Raw genomic sequence first — 23616 nt, 5'->3', positions numbered from 1 at the left:
ATGGATTGTATATATTCTTGTGAATTTGACTTGTAATTGTAGTTTATAGAATACTCTTAGTGCTTGTAGTCGTGGTCGTGGGGCGTTCGGCAACGCGAACGCGGTTCGGAACGTTGGTCGCGGGGCAGTTCAGGCAATGCGAATGTGGTTCGGAATGTTGGTCGCGGGGCGTTCGGCAACGCGAACGCGGTTCGGAACGTTGGTCGCCGGGCGTTCGGCAATATGATTTTGAATTGTAAATTTGAATTTTTTTTGCGGGAAAACGTACTGTAGGGGCGGTTCTAGATTGAACCGCCTCTACAAATACCTGTTTGTAGGGGCGGCTGGTACTACAGCCACCCCTACAAATCAATTTGTAGGGACAGCTGGCAATAAGAGCTGCCCCTACAAATCGATTTGTAGGGGCGGCCTGGGAACCGCCCCTACAAATGCATGATTTGTAGAGACCCTTGCGTAGGGGCGGCTGGGCAAACCGACCCTATAAATGGTTACGAGCCGCCCCTAAAAATCGATTATGTAGTAGTGAATAACAATAACATTATGGGAAAAATTTGTAGTTAATAACTTCTTCCAATATATAATTTGGAATGGAGGGAGTAACAAATCTAAACAAGAACTCAAACAACCGATAACAATAATGTTATGGGAAAAATTGTAACTCAAACAATCTGTACCAAATGGTACAAGAACAGATAACAATAACATTATGGGAAAAAATGATAACTCAAACAATCTACATGGTACCAAATGGTACAGGAAGGCAATATGAGCACCACCATCTCCAACCAGAATTCTGAATCCAAGTCTATAGAATCTGCACATTTTTTCTTACAACTTGCACTTGAATTGCTTCAGTACCATTGTTGCCACCATGTCCCATGCTTGGTTATGCAGAGAAGCACTTTCAATTTCAGCAGCAACACAAATTATAAGAGATAATTAGAGTGTATAACAAATTGAGCTCACCAACCTTCTGTGCTTGTTGTTCTTTCATCTTAACTGGCATCTAACTTCATATTTCAAACTTTCGGCACCAGTCATTATTTGGAGCAGAATGCCCACTTAAATATACATCATATCTAGGCACTAGAAACTTCTATGGTAAATTGCAGCAACCCTACTGAATTGACGCCTCCATGAAGCAGCAACCCTTGAGCAGATCTTGGAAGAACATGCTTGAAGGAACTACAGTAATTAAAAAGAAAAAACGGAACAAACTACTAACTACTCTGTAAAGCTAATTACCAAATGGTGCTCCATACTTCGACGGAAACTAAAAAGCGTAACATACCATGTCGATTACATGTTTGAACGTTAAAAAAACTAGTAGTATGACCTGTGCTAACGCTATGGTAAAAGACAAAATATAAAATAAGATAAAATTTACAAAAAAAAACTAAAACGAACAATCAAATTCATTAAGTATGACACACGGTAAGAAAATAGGTGTTTGTGGAACCGATTATTTGACAAAAAAAAAGTGGCTATATTGTTTAGAAATCTTCCTATAAATTACCTAGGTCACATGGTCAGATAGAGTAATTTCAGTCCAATACATCCATAAACCACAACTTAGAGCATCTCCAAGAGTTTCCAAAACAATCTCCAAATCCATGATTTTTGATAAGATAGAAAAAATGCATCTCCAACAACTCCCAACCCCACCTCCCAATCTTTTGGCACTTGGAAAAAATGACCCCCCCCGCATGGATAAATACGCGTGTCTATCCATCGCGTCAATCTAAGAAGGAAGGATGTGGGAAAGAGTAAGAAGTAGGACAGGTTCCTGATACAAATGTATCAGAGAGAAAGAAAGTATAAAAGTGGTTGTGGTGATTTAGAAATAGTTCGAGATTCCGGATGAAAAATTACCTCTAATCTTTTAGGAGAGAGATTTTAAAAACTGTTGGAGGAAGCCAACAAATATGCTCCTAATTTTTTAGTCACTTTCGAAAACTTATTAGTTTACCAAGTAATTTTTTTAGAAACTATTAAAGATGCTCTTATCCTAGTGCAAAAGTAAAAAAATAAACGTGAGTGATACATATACCATTGCAAATCCGGCAATGGCATACACAACTAAGTAGATGATGTTTTACCCATCTGTTTGCATTCTCTCAGTGATCTTATCTATAATTGGCCAAGCTGTCTGCTCATTTATCTCGGTACAACTGTGTATGCTCTGCTGCAAGTTTTATTACTCTTTCATGTGTTGTGACCAAAATACCAAAGATTTAGAAAGGAATATTAGAATTAAAATACAATATGAAACTATATATTAGTCATTAAGATCTACCGTAGTTTTGATATCTCGACGATCCGATAGTTCTTGCCCGAAAGAATGCAAGACATGTATCTCACATTTTGTAGCATTCACAACCACTAGGTAGCAGTGAAACTTCTCAATATTAATTGGAAGGAACACCTGCACTAATAGAATTTTATCTCAATTTTTCTATCTTTAAATTAACAAAATTAACATCCGCATGATATTATATATATAATAATTATTATGGCAGCGACAAGTTTACCATATCGGCGTGTAAATACTTTTCGACCCTTGTATCAATTGCATCATCTTTATAGTTCAGTGCCACCTTAGGGTCTCCATCGCATTTTAGCAAGTTGGGAATAAATGTATTTTCTAAATAAACATCGTCACCTTCTCTATATTGTAGGTGTTCTTAATGCCGGATACAATGAATATAAGCACTTAGGACCTATAAATTTTTAATTTGACAGTAAAGAATTGAACCCAGATATTTGATATACATCAATTAATGCAAAAGACAGTCTTAAACATACTTACAACAACATTCATTTGCTCACTGTACACGGAAAAGACAATCCATGTCATCCCTGTTTACCCAATTATTATCGACGTTGACGAGTACCCTTTTTTTCTGGTGTTGCTTTTATGTATTCAATTATATCAACATTTTCTTCTGTACACTCATAATCTACAAATAAATTATTTTTATCACCTAATTCCCAAATAAGTAAAGAAGATACAATTGAAGACCACTCATGTCGAGGCTGGACTTTTGCAATGTTTGACTTCATAGGTTTATTATGTCAGGATGATGCCTTCATCTGTGTGTTCAAGACTATCGACTTCGCATCCTCATCGGCACACTTCTCGTACTTGTCTTGTTCTAGTATTTGTAGCAGAAGGGCCGATCAAAGATGATGTTGAAGAAATAGTTGAGCTAGAACAGGAGTACATGAAGCGTGTTGACGAGGATGTGAAGTCGATAGTCTTGAACACATAGATGAAGGCATCATCCCGACATAACAAACCTAAGAAGTCAAACAATGCAAAAGTTCCATCCTCAAGGTGAGTGGTCTTCAATTATATCTTCTTTACTTATTTGGGAATTAACTAATAAAAATAATTTCTCTGTAAATTACGAGAGCACAAAAGAAGATGCTGATATAATTGAATACATGAAAGGCAACACCAAAAAGGGTATTCATCAACATCGATAATAATTGGGTAAATATAGATGACATAGATTGTCTTTTCTGACAGGACGAGCAAGTGAATGGTGCTATAAGTATGGTTAAGACTGTCTTTTGCATTGATTGATGATGTATAGTAAATATCTAGGTTCAATTCTTTACTGTCAAATTAAAAATTTGTAGGTCCTAAGTGCTTATATTCATTATGTCCAGCATAAAGAACACCTACAACATAGAGAATGTGGAGATGTTTATTTGGAAAATACATTTATTTCTAGCTTGCTAAAACGTGACCAAGACCCTAAGGTGGCATTGAACTATAAAGATGATGTAGTTGATACAAGGGTCGAAAAGTAGTTATACTGATGATATGATAAGCTTATCGCTGCCATAATTATCATTATTATATACTCTCTCCATACTCAACAATAAAGTCGTTTTGGACAGCGACACGGATCTCCAAAGTATAACTTTAACTTCTTATTTTTATAAAAAATATTTTATCGAAAAGTGATATATGTATATTTTTATGAAAGTATTTTTCAAGACAAATCTATTTGTATGGTTTTCACATTTCCAAACTCAACAACTTAAAAGTTATTCATGATTTATATTTCCAATGTTTGACCCAAACCTTGTCCAAAATGACTTCATTTTTTAATACGGGGGGAGTATATAAAATCAAACAGATGTTAATTTTGTTAATTTAAAGATAGAAAAAATCGAGATAAAACTCTATTAGTGCAGGTGTTCCTTTCAATTAATATTTAGAAGTTTCACCGGTACCTAGGAGGTGTGAATGCTACAAAACGTGAGATACATGTCTTGGATTCTTTCGGAGAAAAATTATCATACCATCAAAATCTCAAAACTACGATAGGGCTTAATGATTAATATGCAATTTTATATTATGTTTTAATTTTAATATTCCTTTCTAAATCTGGGTGTTTCAGTCACAATAGTTAAAAGAACCGGAAAGAGTAATAAAATTTGCAGCACAGCATACACAACTGTACCTAGATAAATGAACGGATATTATTAAAGTGACATCTTGGCCAATTATAGATAAGATCACTGAGAGAATGGAAACAGATAGATAAAAGATCATCTGACTTGTTGTGTGTGCCATTGCCAGACTTGCAACGGTATCCATATCACTTACACATTAGTTTTCACTTTTGCACATGGTAAGTTGTGGTTTATGGATGATCAACTACATGGAGTATTGCTATGGAATTACTCTATTGACCATGTGACCTAGGTAATTCATAGGAAGATTTCTAAACAATATAGTCACTTTTTTGTCAAATAGTCGGTTAATAGATTAGCATGGTGATGTGATAAGTAAATAGTACACAAACACCTATTTCTTTACTGTGTTTCAAATGACAAAAATGTTTGTTTTCTTTGTAGCCTCAAGTTAAAACAATGTGGGGATGGAGAAAGTCGTCGGTGGGTGAGTCCAAATAATGTTGTCGCCTCATCAAAGGACCAGTCGCTATGTGACTTTTATGATGCGACAAAAAATATTTAGTTATACAATATGTAAGACATGAATCTTAGTAAGGTCTGATTATTGATTTTATTTTTTACAAATGTTATTTTCTTTTGTATTTTACCATAACGTTAGCACGGGCACACTACTAGTAAGAGAAGAAGGCTTGGGGGGAGATACAGGTCATTCATTTGTATGAAGTTGGATTATTTTGGTACACAAATTTGGGTGGACTTAGATGAGACATGACCGAGAGGATGGTTGTAGTAAAAGAAATTTTGGTGTATTATAGAGGGGTAGAGAAGAAGCCACCATGAAAGGGTAACATCTACTCCATCCGTCCCAAATTAAGTGTCATTCTCACTTTCCGATAAGTCAAACATTTTTAACTTTGACTAGATATAAAAAATATTAATATTTATATTTCATAATGAGTATCATTGGATAATTCGTTGAATTTATTCTTGCAATAAACTTATTTGAAGATACGAAGGCAACCCTTAATTTGGAACCGCATTTACAAATCGATTTATAGAGGCGGTTAGTGTTACCAGCCGCCCCTACAAATCTTGTAGGGGCGGTGTGTAGGGGCGGCTGGTAACACCAGCCGCCTCTACAAAATCGATTTGAACCACCCCTATAGTATATTTTTTCGTAAAAAAAATTCAAATTTATAATTCAAATTCGACGAGAATATATATATATATATATATATATATATATATATATATATATATATATATATATACACACACACACACATATATATAATTCAAATCTGACCAGAACATATATAATTCAAATCTGACCACAAGCACAAGAGCATTATATAAACTACCATTACAAGTCAAATTCACAAGAATATATACAATCCATCATTAAATAGACATAGGTACCTGAGGCTAATGGAAAATACACTCCGCCCTTCAGCACCTTGATGCAGATTGTTTTCACACCTAGGTTTCGGTTAATTCGCCTAGGCGTCTAGAAGGGGGTGGAGCGCCGCACCTCACCTTACCGCCTTAAAAACTATGAGTTTCACACAGTGACATCATTCATATCAGCTTAGGATGAACATTTGATTTCTTAAACTAAATTCTTCCAGGGCACGCTAAGCGGTATACTAAAACTACAATAAACAAAATGTAAACCACGATAAGCCTTGTCTAACTCTAGGAATACCTGGTTGATGCTGCCATGAATGGAAGCTCGCTCCCTGAGCAAATGCCATCTTGGCGACATGGTACCCGTGGCCTGACCAAGATTCCACAGAAGTGTGTTCAAATAGGCACAATACATATTACAATAGAAACTGCATGTACTGCAGCAGCAGATGATAATCTCACCTGTAGTAGATACTTCCTATAAGAATTAGGAGACAACGTCTTGGGAGAAGGCAAGGATCCTGATGCTTAATTCTGCAAGGCCCTACTATTCCCCATCTCCCATCCCTAATTAGGAGACCGACAACAATGTTAACACCAAACCTAAAAATGGATGACAAAAGTCAAGGAAACCAACCTGAAAAGGATGACAAAAGATATAAGCTTCGGTAACCTACTAGCCATATTGGTCCTCCAAAAATGTACGGGCAACATAAATAAGAGAATACTAGCTAAAAATAAAAAAGAAGTCAATAGAGTGAAACATTGATATAGTTTGCCAAACAAAAAGGTTTTTACCAAAATAGAGACCATATTCGCCAGGCAACCAAAATCCATCATATGGATGCTCTTCAAGTAGTAAGCAGCAACTATGAACTTCTCTGGAATCAGAAAAGAGTTTCCTAAATGAAAGGGGGAAATATGAATGTGTTATTATCTCCTGTGACAGTTGTACACATAACAGAAGCAAATGGATGTGAAGTCTGAAAAGTATAGATGTCAGATTCACAAGTTTATACATAGATAAGTCAAAAGGGATACTTCCACCAAAAAAATGATATCTCATAAACATTGCAGTGCTCATAAAGATAACACTTTAGTAGAGCAAAAGGTTATAAGATATTCTATGCCAGTAAGTATGTTGATGTCCAATGATTAGGTTTTTTTTCTAGATTGATATTGGAATGGAAGCTATCATCCAATATGGATTGGGATTTGAAGGGTTATGTAAGCATCAAAACAAAAAAATTATCGATTACATCCAGTGTGGTTTGAGATTCCAAGGTCACATAAGTATCAAACACAAATTTTAGAGATTGCTCCAACATCAGCCGTGAGCTAAATAAATGCTCACAGAGAAGTGGGCAAAAAAGTTTTCTGTGACAACACAAAACCAATCATAGAGTGAAGTCAAAGTCGCCAACGTTGGTTGCATACTTATGAATTCAGTCCCCAGGTGCTCCATAGGACATGCTACACTAAGCACAATCATAGTAGTACTGGTAACAGATGAGATTATAGTAGGACTAGCCAGAGTGAATTTACCAATATGAATCTTCATTGCTGGATTAACAATGAAACTAAAAAATAAAAACTAAAACTTATGAATCCTAGTATCGTCTTGTTCACCTACAGCAAGTCCCAATGAAAACAACCGCGAAAAGCGATTATAACCTGGAGGAAGATGACCTACTTAGCGTCGAGAGCGCGAGGAGGAAGCGTCGCTCACCCTCCCGCGTCAGCTGACGTGATGGCAAAGGCGCGGGTTCCTGCAGCGCGAGACGCGCAAGAGGGGTTAGATGTAGGCTCAAAGCGGTACGGGGTTACAGGAGACGAGAGTAATGCCGGCGTGCAGAGCGGAGTTGCTCGTGCTTACGAGGTGGGTTTACCCATGAGCACGCGGCGCACCATGGAGGAGGCCTGCGATGGCCGGGCTGTAGCCTGCACGCCGGGATTCAGCCGCCATCGCCGCCTACACGCCATGAACCAGCCACCGTCGTGGGCCGCGCGCCAGGAACTAGCCGCCGCCGTGGGCCGCGCGCCAGGAACTAGCCGTCGTCGCCACGGCTGCCCCAGAATCCCGCACGGCGTTGCGGCCCGCGCACCTGGATCCAGCCGCAGCCACCCAAGCGCCAGAATCCCGCCGCCACTACGGCCCGCGCGCAGGGAGGCACAGATAGCAAATAGCTTACGTTAGGGTTGGGGAGCTCGGTTTCGTGTAGCGGGAAAGGGAAGGAAGGCAGGGGCGGACGAACCTGGTGGCTGATCGTCGCGAGATCTCGCTCGTCGCTGGTGAGCGACGAAGGTCCCGGTGAAGCCCCCCGGCACCCGGCGTAGCGTGGGGGCGGCTAGAGAGTGGGTTAGCGCATGGGGGCAATGTTAGCGGCGCAGCAGACGCCTGGTGGGGGGCAAACCCGGTACTTCGGATCGTCAAACAACGTATTTGTAGGGGTGGCTCGTATTACCAGCCGCCCCTACTGTAGGGGTCGGCTGCTGTGCTGGAGCCCGAGCACGTCACTGTAGGGGCTGCTCCAATGCCAGACGCCCCTAAAAAAAGCCCCGTTGCTACAAACTGTTTTTCACGTAGTGCGGACGCCCCCCGCGTCGTGTAGGCCCGGGAGGTGGTGCAGCGACGGCATGCCGTGGCAGGACGGCGCCTGGATGGCCGGGAACGACAGGAACGTCGCACGCACTGACCGCATGAGGCGCCCCGGATGCGACCGCTGCTTGCCGCTGCCGTGCTTCTGCTTCTGTGGCACCGGCGCCGCCGGAGGAGGCGGGGGCAGCGTTGACGCATGCAGGAAGGGGATCTCCGGCAGCGGGGTGGCCGGCTACGACCGCGGGTTGGGGATGGAGGTGGCGCCGAGGAACGCGATCTCGACAGGTCTCCATGGAGCTCAGTGGGTCGCCGGGCAGGCTGTGTCATGAGGCGGTCGGCGCTGCCGTGGCAGCGCGGCGGTCCGGTGGGGCAGGTGAAGGGAATGCCGCGGTGCCGGTGATGGCATGCTTGAGGAAAATGGGCGTGCGGTTTGGGGAGGGGCGCGCCTTAGTTTGGAAACAACACCGGCATTGGCTGCAAAGGAATGGCCCTGCATGAAACAAGGAACCGAAGACGAGCAATATTAGTTTATCTTTCAGTTCCAGTCTTTCAGAAAGGAACCGAAGACGACAATACTGTATATTGAAGATGAGAATAGAAGGTGGATCAGAATAGCTGATCTTTAGCGGGTGTCTGAGCTGTTGTCGGAAAACGGACAGTGGAATCAGGATGTTATCAGACAATCTTTCGTTCCTGTGGATGCTGCAGCCATTTTACGTACGCCGGCTCGACTTCAGTATGAAGATATGTGGGCATGGGAACCAGAGAAACACGGAGTTTACTCTGTCTGGTCCGCCTACAGATTACTTGATATGGCGCGCGTCAAGGAGACAAATGTACAGGATGCAAGCACCTCAGGAAGTAATGTCTGGAAGAAGGTTTGGAAGCTGAAGATAGCACCGAAAATCAAAGTCTTCTGGTGGCGTGTTCTCCATGAATTCCTTCCTTCTCATCAAATTTTACACTGCAAACATATTGAGCCAACAGCGCATTGCGAAGTTTGTGGATCGGATTCGGAATCCATCGGGCATGTGCCGGTGATTGTACGATCGCTAAAGCTTTCTGGACTCAGACTATTGTTGCTACAGGTATCAAACTCCCGCATTTACATCCTGAAACCTGGGCACACGACCTGATCGAGGGGAGGGCTGGTTCAGAGCGAAGTCAAGCAACGATTATTATTGGTATGTACTCGCTTTGCATGCAGCGAAACAGAATAAGACACGGTGAGCAATCCTCACCAATCCGAGCAGCGGTTCAGTGGGCGATTGACTTGGCATTTAATCTCGGTCAGGTTCAGATCCAGCAGACACCAAAGGAAGTTGGAATTGCTGAACCGAGATGGGAGAAGCCGCCATCGGGATGGGTTAAATGTAACACCGATGGAGCCTTGAGCAACAGGTGCTGTGCTGCGTAATGACACTGGTGCTTTTATTAGAGGCAGCGCACACTGGTACAACCACTGCCTGGATGCTCTAAGCATGGAGGCATTAGCCTGCCGGGACGGCCTAGCATTGGCGCTTCAGGCTGGGATTCAGAAGGTTTGGCTTGAGACCGACTGTCAGGACTCAGGAAGTAGTGAAGCTATGGCAAGCTGGTGTGCATCAAAGATCCAGTGTGGTCTCGATCATTGTGGGGGTATGGCCCCCGGTAGACTCGAGAAGACATGGGCCGCACCGTCAGAGGTGGATCAGCCCACAAGATCAAGGCGTGCACGGCGCTGCTCGGCATGCACCACAAGATATTGTATAATACCAAATATGATACTTTTCTTGTAACCCTACCCCTCCAGAGTATATAAGGAGAGGCAGATGTCCCCTAGCGGACAAGATATATCAAGATACATACATCTGCAGTCACGGAATATCATACGATAGCTAATACAAACCAATAGACCACAGTAGTAGGGTATTATGTCATACTAACGACTTGAACCTGTCTAACTCGTGTCTCTGTTGCTTTCTTGTTCTTGATCTCACGCTTCCCTGTCGATCAATCTATCTTTGTGGGATACCCCTCGGAGGACTGCCGACGATATTCTGTCGACAGTTGGCGCGCCAGATAGGGGCTTGCGTGCTGTTTCCTTGTCTAACAAGATGACTTTTTTCACAGGCTCTTCGTTCCTCCCGCAGCCTGGCCAGATCTTCACGGTTGGATCGATCTCGTGGATCGTCAACGCTGATAGAGTCGGAGAGCTCATCGAGCCGGTGCAGATCGATTCTGCGTCGATGACCCCCACACCTGCGACTGCAGATCCGATCTCGAAACCGCCTCCGAGGTCGCCTTCATCAACAACTCGTCGCCCGCTTCCTCGCTACCAGAGAAGGCAGATCAACAACGACGATCTAATCGCATCCATCGATCGGGGCGGTCTGAAACTCGTCGATTGCCTCTCCATCGCCGAATCGGCTCTGGACACTCTAGTTCAGCGCCGACCACCCTCCGATCCAGATCTATCGGAGGTTGCTGGGAAAACTTCAGGGGTTATGGCCCTACCCTTCGGGTTCACCAATGCCGCCGCCGCCGCTTACCAACATGCCCTGAGGGGCAGATTCGCCAACCAGGTTGAAGACGTCCATCCTCTCGCCGACCAGATAGCGCCATACGCCGCCGACCAGACGTTCTGTCTAAAGCTAAGTCACGCTTTAATATTTTTCTAAATATTCTCCAATCTTCGTTAATCGTCATAATGTTTCTCCAAGCTATTTTCTCCATGTTTGCTCTCCAAACGATTTTCCGAACCCCCGAACAATCCTGTTGATGTTCGGACGCCTTCAGAGACGGCCCTATCTCCGGCTCCTCCCTACACGTGCACGAGCGTCTGCCCTCTGCGTTACGGGTGGTCGGCAGCGGCTCCTTAGCAACGTCTGTTTCTCCTACACGTACACGGGCTCCGCGCTCGACGTTATGGTTAATGGGCTAGTTAGGGCTGGAGACTCAGCTACACACTAACTGTTCGGACGGTTTATATTAAATACATCTTCACACCAACTGATCGCCGAGCTACTTACGCTATTTCATCGTCATTGCTGATTTTTCTCCGGAGTTCATATATTTTTACATCATGTACTACCCGTTCTATATATTTGTATTGCATGATCATCGTCCAGGTGATCGGACCACCTGGTGCTCGGGTTTCTCCACCGATCAATTGGTCGGACCGTTAGGTTCATGGACTTCGTGCCGACCAGTTGATCAGACTATTCACCGATCGCTTCTACTCAATGTTCACTTCGCCGCCGACCAGTTGACCAGACTGTTCGTCGCTCGTGCTTCATCTCCAGCTACGTCGGTTACTCCTTGGCCCTCGGATTCTTTGTGCTCGAGGACTAAGTGGGCACACTTCACCCCACTTTACCTTGCGGACATCGCCAGCTACGCCGGGGACTCCTCGGTGCTCGGACATCGCTAGCTACGTTGGGAACTCCTCGCTGCTCGAACGTCGTCAGCGGCGCCGAGGACTCCTCGGTGCTCGAACATCGCTAGCTACGCCAAGAACTCCTCGGTGCCCGGACATCACCAGCTACGTCGGGAACTCCTCGCTGCTCGGACGTCGCCAGCTGCACCGAGGACTCCTCGGTGCTCGGACATCGCCAGCTGTGTCGGGAACTCCTCGCTGCTCGGACGTCGCCAGCGGCGCCGAGGACTCCTTGGTGCTCGGACATCGCCAGCTACGCCGGGAACTCCTCGCTGCTCGGACATCGCCAGCTGCTCTGGGAACTCTTCGGTGCTCGGACATCGCCGCCTACGCCGAGGACTCCTCGGTGCTCGGACATCGCCAGCTGCGCCGAGAACTCCTCGTTGCTTGGACATCGCCAGCTGCACCGGGAACTCCTCGCTGCTCGAACATTGCTAGCTGCGCCGGGAACTCCTCGGTGCTCGGACATCACCGCCTATGCTGGGAACTCCTCGGTGCTCGGAGGTCGCTAGCTACGCCGGGGACTCATCGGCGCTCGGACATCGCCCTTGGTGGTTGGATCTTGCTACGTCCCATCGGTGTGCTATCAAGCTGCCCCATGCTGTTCGGATCAGGGTGCTGATCTTGGGCAGCACATCTGGGGTCTTGATACTCACATATCGGACGACGTCGGCAAAGCTTTCAGACTTCTTTTTCTTTGATCCTGCTACAAGATTCATTCTTCATCTTCCAGCAGGCTCGGTGACTAAGTGGGCACACTTCACCTTGCGGTGAATGTGCGTTTTTCTCATCTCGAGGCTACGCCCAGAGACTTGTTGCCTACTCGGCTGGTCTTCTACTTTCTGACCCTAGCACCACGTGACTACGTCACCTACTGTCAGGCTCGGGGACTAGCTGTGGAGGTATGGCCCTCGGTATCTTCAAGACAAGATATGGACCGCACCATCAAAGGTGGCCCAGCCCACAAGAAGACGTGCACGACACTGCTCGGCGTGCACTGCAAGATATTGTATAGTACCAAATAGGATAGTTTCCTTGTAACCCTACCCCTCCAGAGTATATAAGGAGAGGTAGGGGTCTCCTAGCAGACAAGATATATCAAGATACATACATCTGCAGTTATGAAATATCATACAATAGCTAATACAAACCAACAGATTACAAGAGTTGGGTATTACATCGTACTGATGGCCTGAAGCTGTCTAACTCGTGTCTCTGTTGCCTTCTTGTTCTTGATCTCACGCTTCCCTACAGATCAATCTACCTTCGTGGAATACCTCTCGAAGGACTGTCGACGATATTCTGTCGACAATCGTCAGGGAGATTAGGGAGCTGAACACTCTTTCCCAAGATTTTAAATTTTCTTTCGTTTGTCGATCTTGTAATAAGCTAGCTCATGCTTTAGCTAGCCAAAAAGGTCACAGGTGATACGCGAGTTGGGTGGTGCTCCTAGCCCCAACTAGCGTTTCGAACCTGCTGTCCTCAGATTGAAACTTTGCTTCCCCATGATGAATGAATCACCTTGATCGCAAAGAGAGAGAGAGAGATCTGTGCACAGTATCTAGTCGAGCAGTTGATGTTTGGCAATAAGGAAAATGCATTCTAATTCTCTAAATTTGGCTTGGCCACGAACGAATAGTGGTGGTATCTTTCGGATCAATGTCTTCTTACTCATAAAGAGCTACTAAACATGAGGTTAAATTAATGAGGGGGTTATTCTTACTAAGGATGATTTCTTAGGTGGAATTAGAATGGAAGTAAGTTTGCTGATTTTTTAGTGTTCCCTCCGGATCAAATTATAAATCGTCATGACTTTTCTAGTTACATTGCTCTTAATATACATATAGATATAACCTATGTCTAAATCCATAATAAAATTATATATATAGAAAAGCAAGATGACTTACAATTTGGAATGGAGGTAGTAAACCATAAACTATCCGACACCTATATTTTGAATGTTCTTAAGCGAAATCTTTAATTGTATACTTTGTTTCAGGTGTTCAACCTCCACTAAACTTTTTTTTGAATGAACAAACAAGAGATCTGCATATATATTGGTAAATAAGTTAGACCTAGACTGGGCAATACATGACCAACCACAACAAAATAACCGACAAGACAACTAATTGCTAGAAACAATAAAAAAGCCTGACAACAACTACTGTGGAGCAACACCAACATCAGTAATAAAAACAGAGCTTAACAAAGAGACAAGAAGTTCCTCTAACAAATATCCCAAAAGACATGACCTTTCAAACACATGAGTGATTTGAGAAGGCCAAGTGGCAATAGTTCCAGTTTGCATAGTCTTGAATTGTGCCCTCCTTTAGCTCATAGTCATTCCCAACAAGATCCAAATCTTTTAGCACTTTGCGCTGGGCAAGACGGACACTTCGATAAAGCGAAGATCTGTCGTAAGACATACGCTTGCGCCTTTCTGTTCCAACCATAAACATTGAGTGGTATATGGGACGACATGTGTCATTCTGCAAAGGGGATGCTGCCTCCACCACGCTTTGTTGTCTACAAGTTGAAGACTCCTTTGCATTGGCATGAACAACAGGTTGGCAATTGCCCTGGTTTTGATTCCGTGGCAGTAATCTAATCGATTCGACATGGGTCTGTGTGAGTCTTCAGAAGCTTAAGCACTCAAAACACAAGGGATTTATCTAAGCCCTACGCCCAACAGCGATGTTCTTCGTGTTAGAATACCCAATCGAGTTCATACGAGAGAGAGAGAGAGAGAGAGAGAGAGAGAGAGAGAGAGAGAGAGAGAGAGAGAGAGAGAGAGAGAGAGTTTGTGGTTGGAGAGCGCTATGCTACTGGTCTAGGGTTTGATCAGTTCTGTCCAAAGGCTGATTGCCCGATCCCTTCTACAGAAACCCACTGCCAACCTTATATACCGGAGAGTGATGAGAGTCAAGTTATTCGGTTATGAGGGTTTGTAGGGATTCGAGTCCTTTCGTGATGGTGCTAATTTGTCAATGATGGGAGTCAAGTTATACGAATGTTAATTTAGAGCCTATTTGGTTTGCTTTTAAAATATGCTAAACCAAAATTTTGGCAAATTAAGATTTTGGCCACTAAAAACTTGCCACCTCTCACACGATGAGCAAAAGTGAGGTTTGTATCGGCGACGAGATACTATGTGCGGCGCCGGCTACCACATGCCACGCGTATGTGCTGGTTGCTGCTACTGTCGCTTCGTGTTGGAATGCAACAGATTGAACGAATGAGCTACTGCTGCGCAGTACCACTAGGCAATAATTGCTTGTTGATCGGTCTCGTCTTTTGAGTCTATCACTAGCTATAGCTAGTCCTTCACGTTGATCCCATGTCAGGTGTTTGATACATGGATCCATGTCACATCGAATATTTAGATATTAATTAAAATAATTAAACATAAAATTATTATAAAACATAATAATACATGATTAATTTACGAGATGAATTTATTAAGCTTAATTAATTTATTAAGCCTCCTATGTATCTCTCCTACCATCCAACCACACAATCATTTATGATCAAGTATATGATTCAATCATTTTGTATTAACATCTACAAATTGTGTATTAAATATTTTGGCTCCTAAAAAGTTTTAAAATAAAAACTTCAAATACGAAGTTATATATCTCCACGATCACTATAACACTGATATAGAGTGTTTCTCCATTCAAGGTTGTTAAATTTTTTTAGAATCTGAATGAACTTTAAAAAGTTAGAACTTAGAGTGTATATTTGGGACCACAAAAGATCTTAAATAAGAAACTCGTCAACTACAAAGTTTTAGACATCATTGAGCTCTTTAGTTTTGATATAAATTGTCTTTATCCAACTTTCATTTGAAAATGTTGTGAATTTATTTGTTAAGTAGCTATTTTTGAAGGCTGCCTTAGTGTATGTTTGATTCAGCCGTAGACTGTGAAAAAAGTTGTTTTGAGCTGTGAGCTGTGGGAAAACGGATTTAAGTTATGTGTTGTGAAAAAATATAGGTTATTTGGTTAAAAATAACTATAAAACCTACCCTAATCTCTTTATCTCCCTTGAAACAATTATAAAATGTCTCTCTATTTCCACCTATTTGGAAAAAATTGAAAACTGAAAGCCAAAAGCAGGGCTCATGGTTCTACGAAAATTGTACTGCGCGAAAGCAGTTTCTGGAAAAGCAGCTTTCTAGTTCTACCCGTTTGGTTGACATTTTGCTTTTTAGCAATAGAAACATTTTTCAAAAGCTCAACCAAACACAAGCTTAGTCAACCACCCCCTGAAAATTGATTTTTAAGAGTTGTTGACATAAGAAAACATCTCTAAAACTATGTTTTAGGGGCGGATGTTTTATATCAACTATTCTTATGTCAATAACTCTTATTAGGCCCCTAAGAATAGTTGATATAAAAATAACTATAAGTAGATTTTTAGGGTTGTTTTATTAGGCCAACCGCCCATGAAAATCGATTCCTAAGGCTATCCGTAAGTTATAATGCATCAAACGTTTGCTGAGATGGTTGACTAAGTCAACCTCCTGAAATAGGAGGAGATTGTAAAAACCATTTTGTGTAGTAGTGAACTAAAATCTATCACAACAAGATAAAGATAGGAAAACATCTACATAAGTATTATTTTAAAATATGAGCAAACTGGAGTGAGCCAATATAAGCAATTTTGATTAGTTGTTGATCCAAAATTTATCCATTCAAATGGGAGTGAGTCAATATTAGCAATTTTGATTAGTTGTTGTCTTGTTGATCCAAGATTTATCCATTAAATTTTAACACTTGATGCCTTTTACGACAATTAGGCCTCGTGTTCTTAGACTGGAGCACGTCATCGATCTTATGCATGCACAAATCATTGCGAGCATACAAGCCAAATATCTTGATTGTAGCTTGCTTGCGGTGGCCAACGATTTGGCTGGGTCGCAATATGGTTAATGGAATCAGCTCCAGACTTGACAATCCCCTCTCCCTCCATACATATGGTTTTTTTTTTCGGAACAACTTGTAATTTGGAATAGAGGGGGTAAAAAAAAGGCCCTGATTAGACTTGAGGAGGAGGAAAGATGCTACATAGGTGTATACGTACTGTGCATTGCAAACTAAAGTCCCGTTGGGCTCGGGTTTGGGCTGAATAACCGATGGATCAGGATAGATGCGCTTATTTGCATCTATGCACGCGTGTATAGGCCGGCCCGCCCGGCACCTGTAGGCATCAAAGTTGCTGATGCTTTATTTGACAAAACTCGACAAAGTGATATTGTTCTGTGGAAGCGGAAATATACGGGAACTGGAAAGCAAAGAGAAAATCAGCCAAAAACCAAGCACATGCATTAGCTATACATGCATGTACTCAGATCATACTAAACAAAATAAAGTTGATGCTCGAATGAATGGCTAGCTAAGCTTCTTCAGGCCGGATACGTACCCTTGACAGAACCATTCCATCCAATAGCTCCTGCTTATATGTAGTATATTGATTGAACACGTGATTGCTATACCTCCAACTACAACAAGTACTACTCCTAACTGACAAGAAAAACGAATTGCTTTAGGCCCCGTTCGCTTCTTTGGGAAGGAAGCTCAGGAAGAATTCCAGCCGAAATCATTACTTTAATTTATATAAGCCCCACTGGCCGGATTGATTCCCTGCGTCAAAACGACTTAGGTCCAGTTTAGTTTGCAAAAAATTTTACAAATTTTTTTATATTCCTCGTCACATCGAATCTTTGGATGCATGCATGAAGCATTAAATATAAATAAAAAATAAAACTAATTACAGACGAATCTTTTAAGCCTAATTAGACTATGATTGAACACTATTTACCAAATAACAACGAAAACACTACAGTACTCATTTTGCAAATTTTTTTCATCTAAACAAGGCCTTAACCGAACGAGCCCTTATTTGCTTCCGAATTTAGCAGCGGACCAGTAGCTAGCGTTACCAGGCCAATTGCAATGGCGCAGAAAGCTACTCCTAGCTAGATGCGAATGCGATGCCCCACTGCCCCTGCCCCCTCGCGGTTCTCCACTCCAGCAGTTGCACTAGTTCACTCAAATGATGTGACGTGAATTCGGTGGATACACGGATGGATGGAACCTGGAGGAGGTGCATGAATCCCGCACGTACCACTCGATCTGAAGAAACGATAAACACGTGCGTGAACCATGACGTACAACCTGGCATTTTCTAATGTGTGTACTCCCTTCGTCGAGAAAAGATTTGCAATTCTAGAGCCAAAGGTCGATCTATCTATCCCTGAAAAAAACACAACTTTATTAAGGTCATAGAAGACTAGTGGAGTAGTTGTGAGATGGAGAGAACGAGGTGCCCATCTCAGGGTCTCGGTTGCGTGTTAAATAGGCTGGGGAACAGCCCCCCCAGCGGTGGCACGGACATCGGGTGAATACAACAAGAAAACAACTATAAGCTACAAACAAGAATCTAGCAAACTAACTGCAGGCATGACGGGGAGTAAACCCTGGGAGTCAGCTAAGCAAACCATCTAACACCCTCTCTCAATCTCAGTCACTTACAAAGTTGAGATTGGAGCAAAACCACTTAATTCGAGCAGCTGAAACTGGCTTCGTGAACACATCAGCTAGCTGATCTCCTGAAGAAATAAACCTGACATCAAGTAGTTTCTTTGCTACTCGTTCACGAACGAAATGGAAGTCAATTTCGATGTGTTTGGTACGTGCATGGAAAACTGGATTTGCAGTCAAGTACTTGGCGCCTAGGTTGTCACACCACAACCGTGCAGTTCTCACATGAGGAACACCAAGTTCTTGCAGAAGTTTCTGTACCCACATCATTTTGGCAGTAGCGTTTGCCAATGCTTTGTATTCAGCTTCAGTGGACGAACGAGACACTGTAGCTTGCTTCCGAGCACTCCAAGAGATGATATTACTACCCAAGAACACTGCAAAGCCTCCAGTAGACCTTCTGTCATCCACACAGCCTGCCCAATCAGCGTCAGAAAAGGCACTAATGATCATGGAATTTGACTTGCTGATTTTGAGTCCAGTGTTCCAAGATCCCTTTATATAACGTAGAATCCTTTTGACGGCACTCCAGTGAACCATTGTGGGAGCATGGAGGAATTGGCACACCTTGTTGACAGCATAACAGATATCTGGCCTGGTCAGAGTAAGGTATTGCAGCGCCCCTACCATACTGTGATACTTTGTAGAGTCTTCTGTACCAAGCTTATCTCCATCAGTCAAACTGAGTTTTTCTGAAGTTGCCAACGGTGTGTCAATGGACTTGCAATTACTCATGCCCGCTCTGGATAAAATGTCGGATGCATACTTCTGTTGAGACAGCACTAACCCTTCCTGATTCCGTTTAACTTCAATGCCTAGGAAGTAATGAAGATCACCAAGATCTTTAAGAGCAAATTCATGTTGTAGATCTTGAAGAAGAGCATGTGTAGCTGCAGTGGAAGAACTAGCCACAATTATGTCATCCACGTACACCAAGACAAACATTGTGTGACCTTTCTTATGATAATAGAACAAGGACGTGTCAGCTTTTGAGGGCATAAAACCAAGCTTCACCAATTTGTTGCATAAGCGAGCATACCAAGCTCTCGGAGCCTACTTTAATCCATAAAGAGCTTTATCCAATTTGCATACATAGGATGGATGAGTCTTGTCAATATAACTAGGTGGCTGATACATGTACACTTCTTCTTCTAGCACTCCATGTAAGAAGGCATTCTGGACATCAAGTTGTCGAAGAGACCAACCTTTAGATACTGCAAATGACAGAACAAGTCTGATAGTCGCCGCCTTGACTATAGGACTAAATGTGTCCTCATAGTCAATCCCATACCGTTGCTTGAACCCATTAGCAACCAAACGGGCTTTGTATCTGTCAATGGAGCCATCTGCTTTCTTCTTAATTTTGTACACCCATTTACATCCAACGATGTTTTTCCCTTTAGGTTTTGGAACTAGATGCCAAGTTCTATTTCGGAGAAGTGCTTGGTACTCACTGTCCATGGCAGATACCCAGTTCTTGTCACCAAGAGCAGCTGCTACAGTGGAAGGCTCACCATCCGTAGAAGTGACAAGATTGCACCATCTCACTGTCCCATCTGTATATACCTTGGGTTTGCTTATCCCCTTTTGCAAACGTGTAACAAGCCGCTGTGGAGTAGAAGTAACAGCAGGATCCACGGCCACAGATGATCCATAGGGGAGGATCTTCGGTGACAGTAACCCTCCCTGGACGGGATCTGGCTGTGGCGTGTCACCACCGCCAGTAGCAGTAAGCCCAGGCAGGGACGGCGTAGAAGATTCGACAGCTCCTATTGGCGTGCTGGAGTCGAGGACGATAGCTGGTGGCTGTGCAGCAACAGGCAAACCAGGATGAGGTGCTGAGGAGTCCAAGATGGATCCGTCAGTATGAGGAAGATCAGCCACTGCCGGATCCACCTCGCTTTCAGTGCTAGCCCTGTCTTGTAGTGGCATCAGGAGATGTCGCTATTTGAAGGCCAAAACAACACCATTTTCAGCCGACTTTTCTCCTACATCTTCTGTAGTATAAACAACACTAGGGACAACATTAGTAGAAACAGGTGAAGACAGATGTTGATCATGCAACAAAGCATCCCCAAAACTAGCATTAGGATTGAGGAGAGATGGTGGCAGGAGGGCAATTTCGGACCTAAGACGTTGTCGATACTGGACCGACAGGATACCTCGCAAGGGAGAGAGAAGATCTAGTTCAACTAGGATTCTTCCCATATAAATCTTAGTAGTAGAACTATCAAGTAATCCTACTAGGAAATCTCATTGTAAACCGACTAGGACTCTGGCCTCTTGACTATATAAAGGAGGGCAATGCTCCTGTCAAAAGGGAGAACAGAGCAGATCATAATCAATCCAACGCAAAGGCTAAGGCTGACTGGACGTAAGGTTATTACTCGATCTACGATCGAGGGCCTGAACTAGGATAAATCGGCTGTCTCTTGCGTAAACCATCGAGTTCGGCATACGCCAAAGCCCGAACATACTGCCCCGGGTACCCCCATGGCAGGCTATCGGTGGTAAAACATCGACAGCTGGCGCGCCAGGTAGGGGCTTTCGGCGACTTTGCTTCCGAGAGCTCGATGGATCTCGACAACATAATTTTCCCGATGGGATCAACTTTCATCTTTGGCTCATGGATCTACGAGGCAGACAACAACGGCAAGCTTCAAAGCCATCTCCTCGAAGATCCAGATCATCTAAAAGAAGTTCCTATTTCAACAACTACAACGGATCAGCTCACCAGAAGATTCGCGTAGCTCATAGTATCCGAGTCAAATCGGATTTCACGACCACTCGTATCTGATTCGAATTCAAGCTCCAAGGCGAAGTTTTATCCGAGTGCTTTCAAGAAACCGAGTTCTTTTTTGGCAAGATTCCAGAGCACAACCCAAAACAACTCGAATTACCCCCAGAATTCTCTCAAGAAGTCAAGTTCTTTTCCATTTGGGCTCGACAACATGACAAAATCCTATCAGGGACAGGTCGAAAGATTTTTCAATCCAAGATTCGGGATACCACTGATAGGAGCTCAGGAGGGTCTCGTGCTAACGATAACATCGCAGGACTGTATCATCCACTGGCCGGATTCCATTCCTGAGGGTAGTGAAACCCAACTAGTCGGCACAACAACAACAGCTATTTTACCTTACCAAGAATGAGACTCGATCTACGACACCGAGGCATCCATTAAAGTTATCAGCGACTCCGATAGCATGAAAACTAACGCCAATAACAGAACGACTCATGCATGAGAAGTGCTCATGGTTCGACGACCGCGGTCACCATTAAATCCCCCGAAAGCACCCGATGTCAGATCATCAGATGAATCAGAATCCAACATATCACCCTTTGCCCAGGGCTACGACGGAGAAACAGATAGTCAGAAACAAGCTAGAGAAAGAAAAAACAAGTTGAAGCAGGGAAAGCTTGGATCAGATACGAGTCAGAATTGGCTGAGTACGACAAAAGAAAATCGCAACGAGAAGTCAAAGGAAGACGCACGGCGAATACGCCTTACGATAAGATTCAAGAAGCATTAGAAGAACTCGGAGCAACTTCGCATCCTGGTGAGAAGTATGAACAGCTCCAGGACTTGCTCCGATCGACAATCCCGAGAATGCATGAAGAGAAAGCTCGATCAAGACTACCTGCCAGATCAACAACCCATCGGCAAGAAGATCAAAATCAAAGGAAATCCGCTTTCGAAAGACTTGGGCCGGGTGGAAGCCATGACGGAGGAAGTAGGAAGGAACATAATCAAGGCCACCAATTTGAACAACTAAGGAAGACTAGGAGCAGGGTACCTACCCAGACAACCTCGCAAGATTGTTCCCATCAGAACAACAGTTGGCTAGAGGAAGGCGCCGAATCTGAATTCAAAGAAACCAAGGCACACGACAGGTTCCCCTGCTTTGCGAACAGGCTCGCATTGGTGCGATTACCTCACAAATTCAAACCGTCTAATCACTCCAAGTATGATGGCAAAACTGAACCAAAGCAATGGCTCAGAATATATTCACAATCAATTGAACTAGCCGGAGGAGACGACGATATCAAAACCCTTTTCTTCCCTATGGCACTGGAGGCCATGCCCCTCCAATGGTTCGATAAACTAAATCCAGGATCTATCAAAAATTGGGAGGATTTGCAAAGAGCTTTTTGTGAGAATTTTGCAGGAATCATTACACACCCAATCACTCATGCAGAACTAAAAGGACTCAAGCAAAAGGGAGGTGAAAGTCTTAGAAACTACTATCGACGATTCGGTGAACTACGAGCTCAAGTGCATGACATAACCGAACGAGAAGTAATTGAAGCTTTCTCTCACGGAATCATGGCTAGATGGCAATTTCAAGACTTCTGCAAAGAAAATCCAAGAAACAATGAAGAATTCAGACGTACAGTAGAAAAGATGATTACTGCAGAAGAAAAAACACGAGAGAGGTTCCTGGACAGAAGCAACCAAGACAACCCGGACAAGTAAAATCACCGAAATAGCAGACATCAAGAAAGAAAACGTAGACCAGACAATACTGTGGCAATGGCCGACAAATCAAAGAAGTTTCCCAAACCCAGAAGATATGATGACATTGAAAACATACGTTGCCCATTGCACCCTAGTGGGAGGCACACCATCGAAAATTGCTACACTTTCAATGATCGATACACAAGAAAAGATAGTAAGGAAAACACCAAAGAGGACAATCAGAAAAGAGAAGAAGACAACCACGAGGACAAAAGATTCCAAAAACCCAGGGGAACGGTAGCAGTGATTTTCTCAGGGGCTCTGGATTGTAGAAGCAAACATCAAGAAAAACTAGCACTGCGGACCATTATGACAGCAGAACCGGCTACACCAAGATACCTCAATTGGTCACAGTATCCTATCCAATTTACCAGAGAAGACCAATGGACTAGCGTGGAAAACACATGCCATTATCCACTGGTTCTAGATCCGACTATTGCTGGTATGACCGTCACCAAAGTACTAATCGATGGAGGAGCTGGACTTAACATCATCTTTTCAGAAACTCTAAGGAAAATGGGACTACAACTCGCCAGGATGATTACGCCAACAAGCACACCTTTTTACGGAATAGTACCCGGCAAAGCAGCCATACCACTCGGACAAATTACTTTACCTGTTACCTTTGGAACTCCTTCAAACTACCGAATAGAGTTTATCAAATTTGAAATCGCCGACTTCGATTCATCATATC

At 43.3% G+C, this 23616-nt stretch overlaps 1 protein-coding gene and 1 long non-coding RNA gene across 2 annotated transcripts; both read right to left on the bottom strand.

Annotated features, from left to right (window-relative positions):
* Window positions 1–5811: 5811 nt before the first annotated feature.
* LOC136492276 (uncharacterized) lies at window positions 5812–6668 on the bottom strand. The gene is made up of 3 exons (XR_010768115.1): window positions 6479–6668; window positions 6304–6408; window positions 5812–6211 (listed from the first exon to the last, which is right to left on the bottom strand). It is a non-coding gene; the product is annotated as an uncharacterized lncRNA (long non-coding RNA).
* Window positions 6669–18382: 11714 nt separating this feature from the next.
* On the bottom strand, window positions 18383–19348 carry LOC136462456 (uncharacterized mitochondrial protein AtMg00810-like). Its single transcript, XM_066461555.1, has one exon. It carries the CDS (start codon window positions 19346–19348, stop codon window positions 18383–18385), a length of 966 nt encoding a protein of 321 aa, XP_066317652.1.
* Window positions 19349–23616: the final 4268 nt, after the last annotated feature.

The sequence above is a fragment of the Miscanthus floridulus genome, chromosome 1 (genome assembly GCF_019320115.1).
Source record: "Miscanthus floridulus cultivar M001 chromosome 1, ASM1932011v1, whole genome shotgun sequence".
Lineage (NCBI taxonomy): Eukaryota > Viridiplantae > Streptophyta > Magnoliopsida > Poales > Poaceae > Miscanthus > Miscanthus floridulus.
This window is presented reverse-complemented; position numbering and strand designations above follow the sequence as displayed.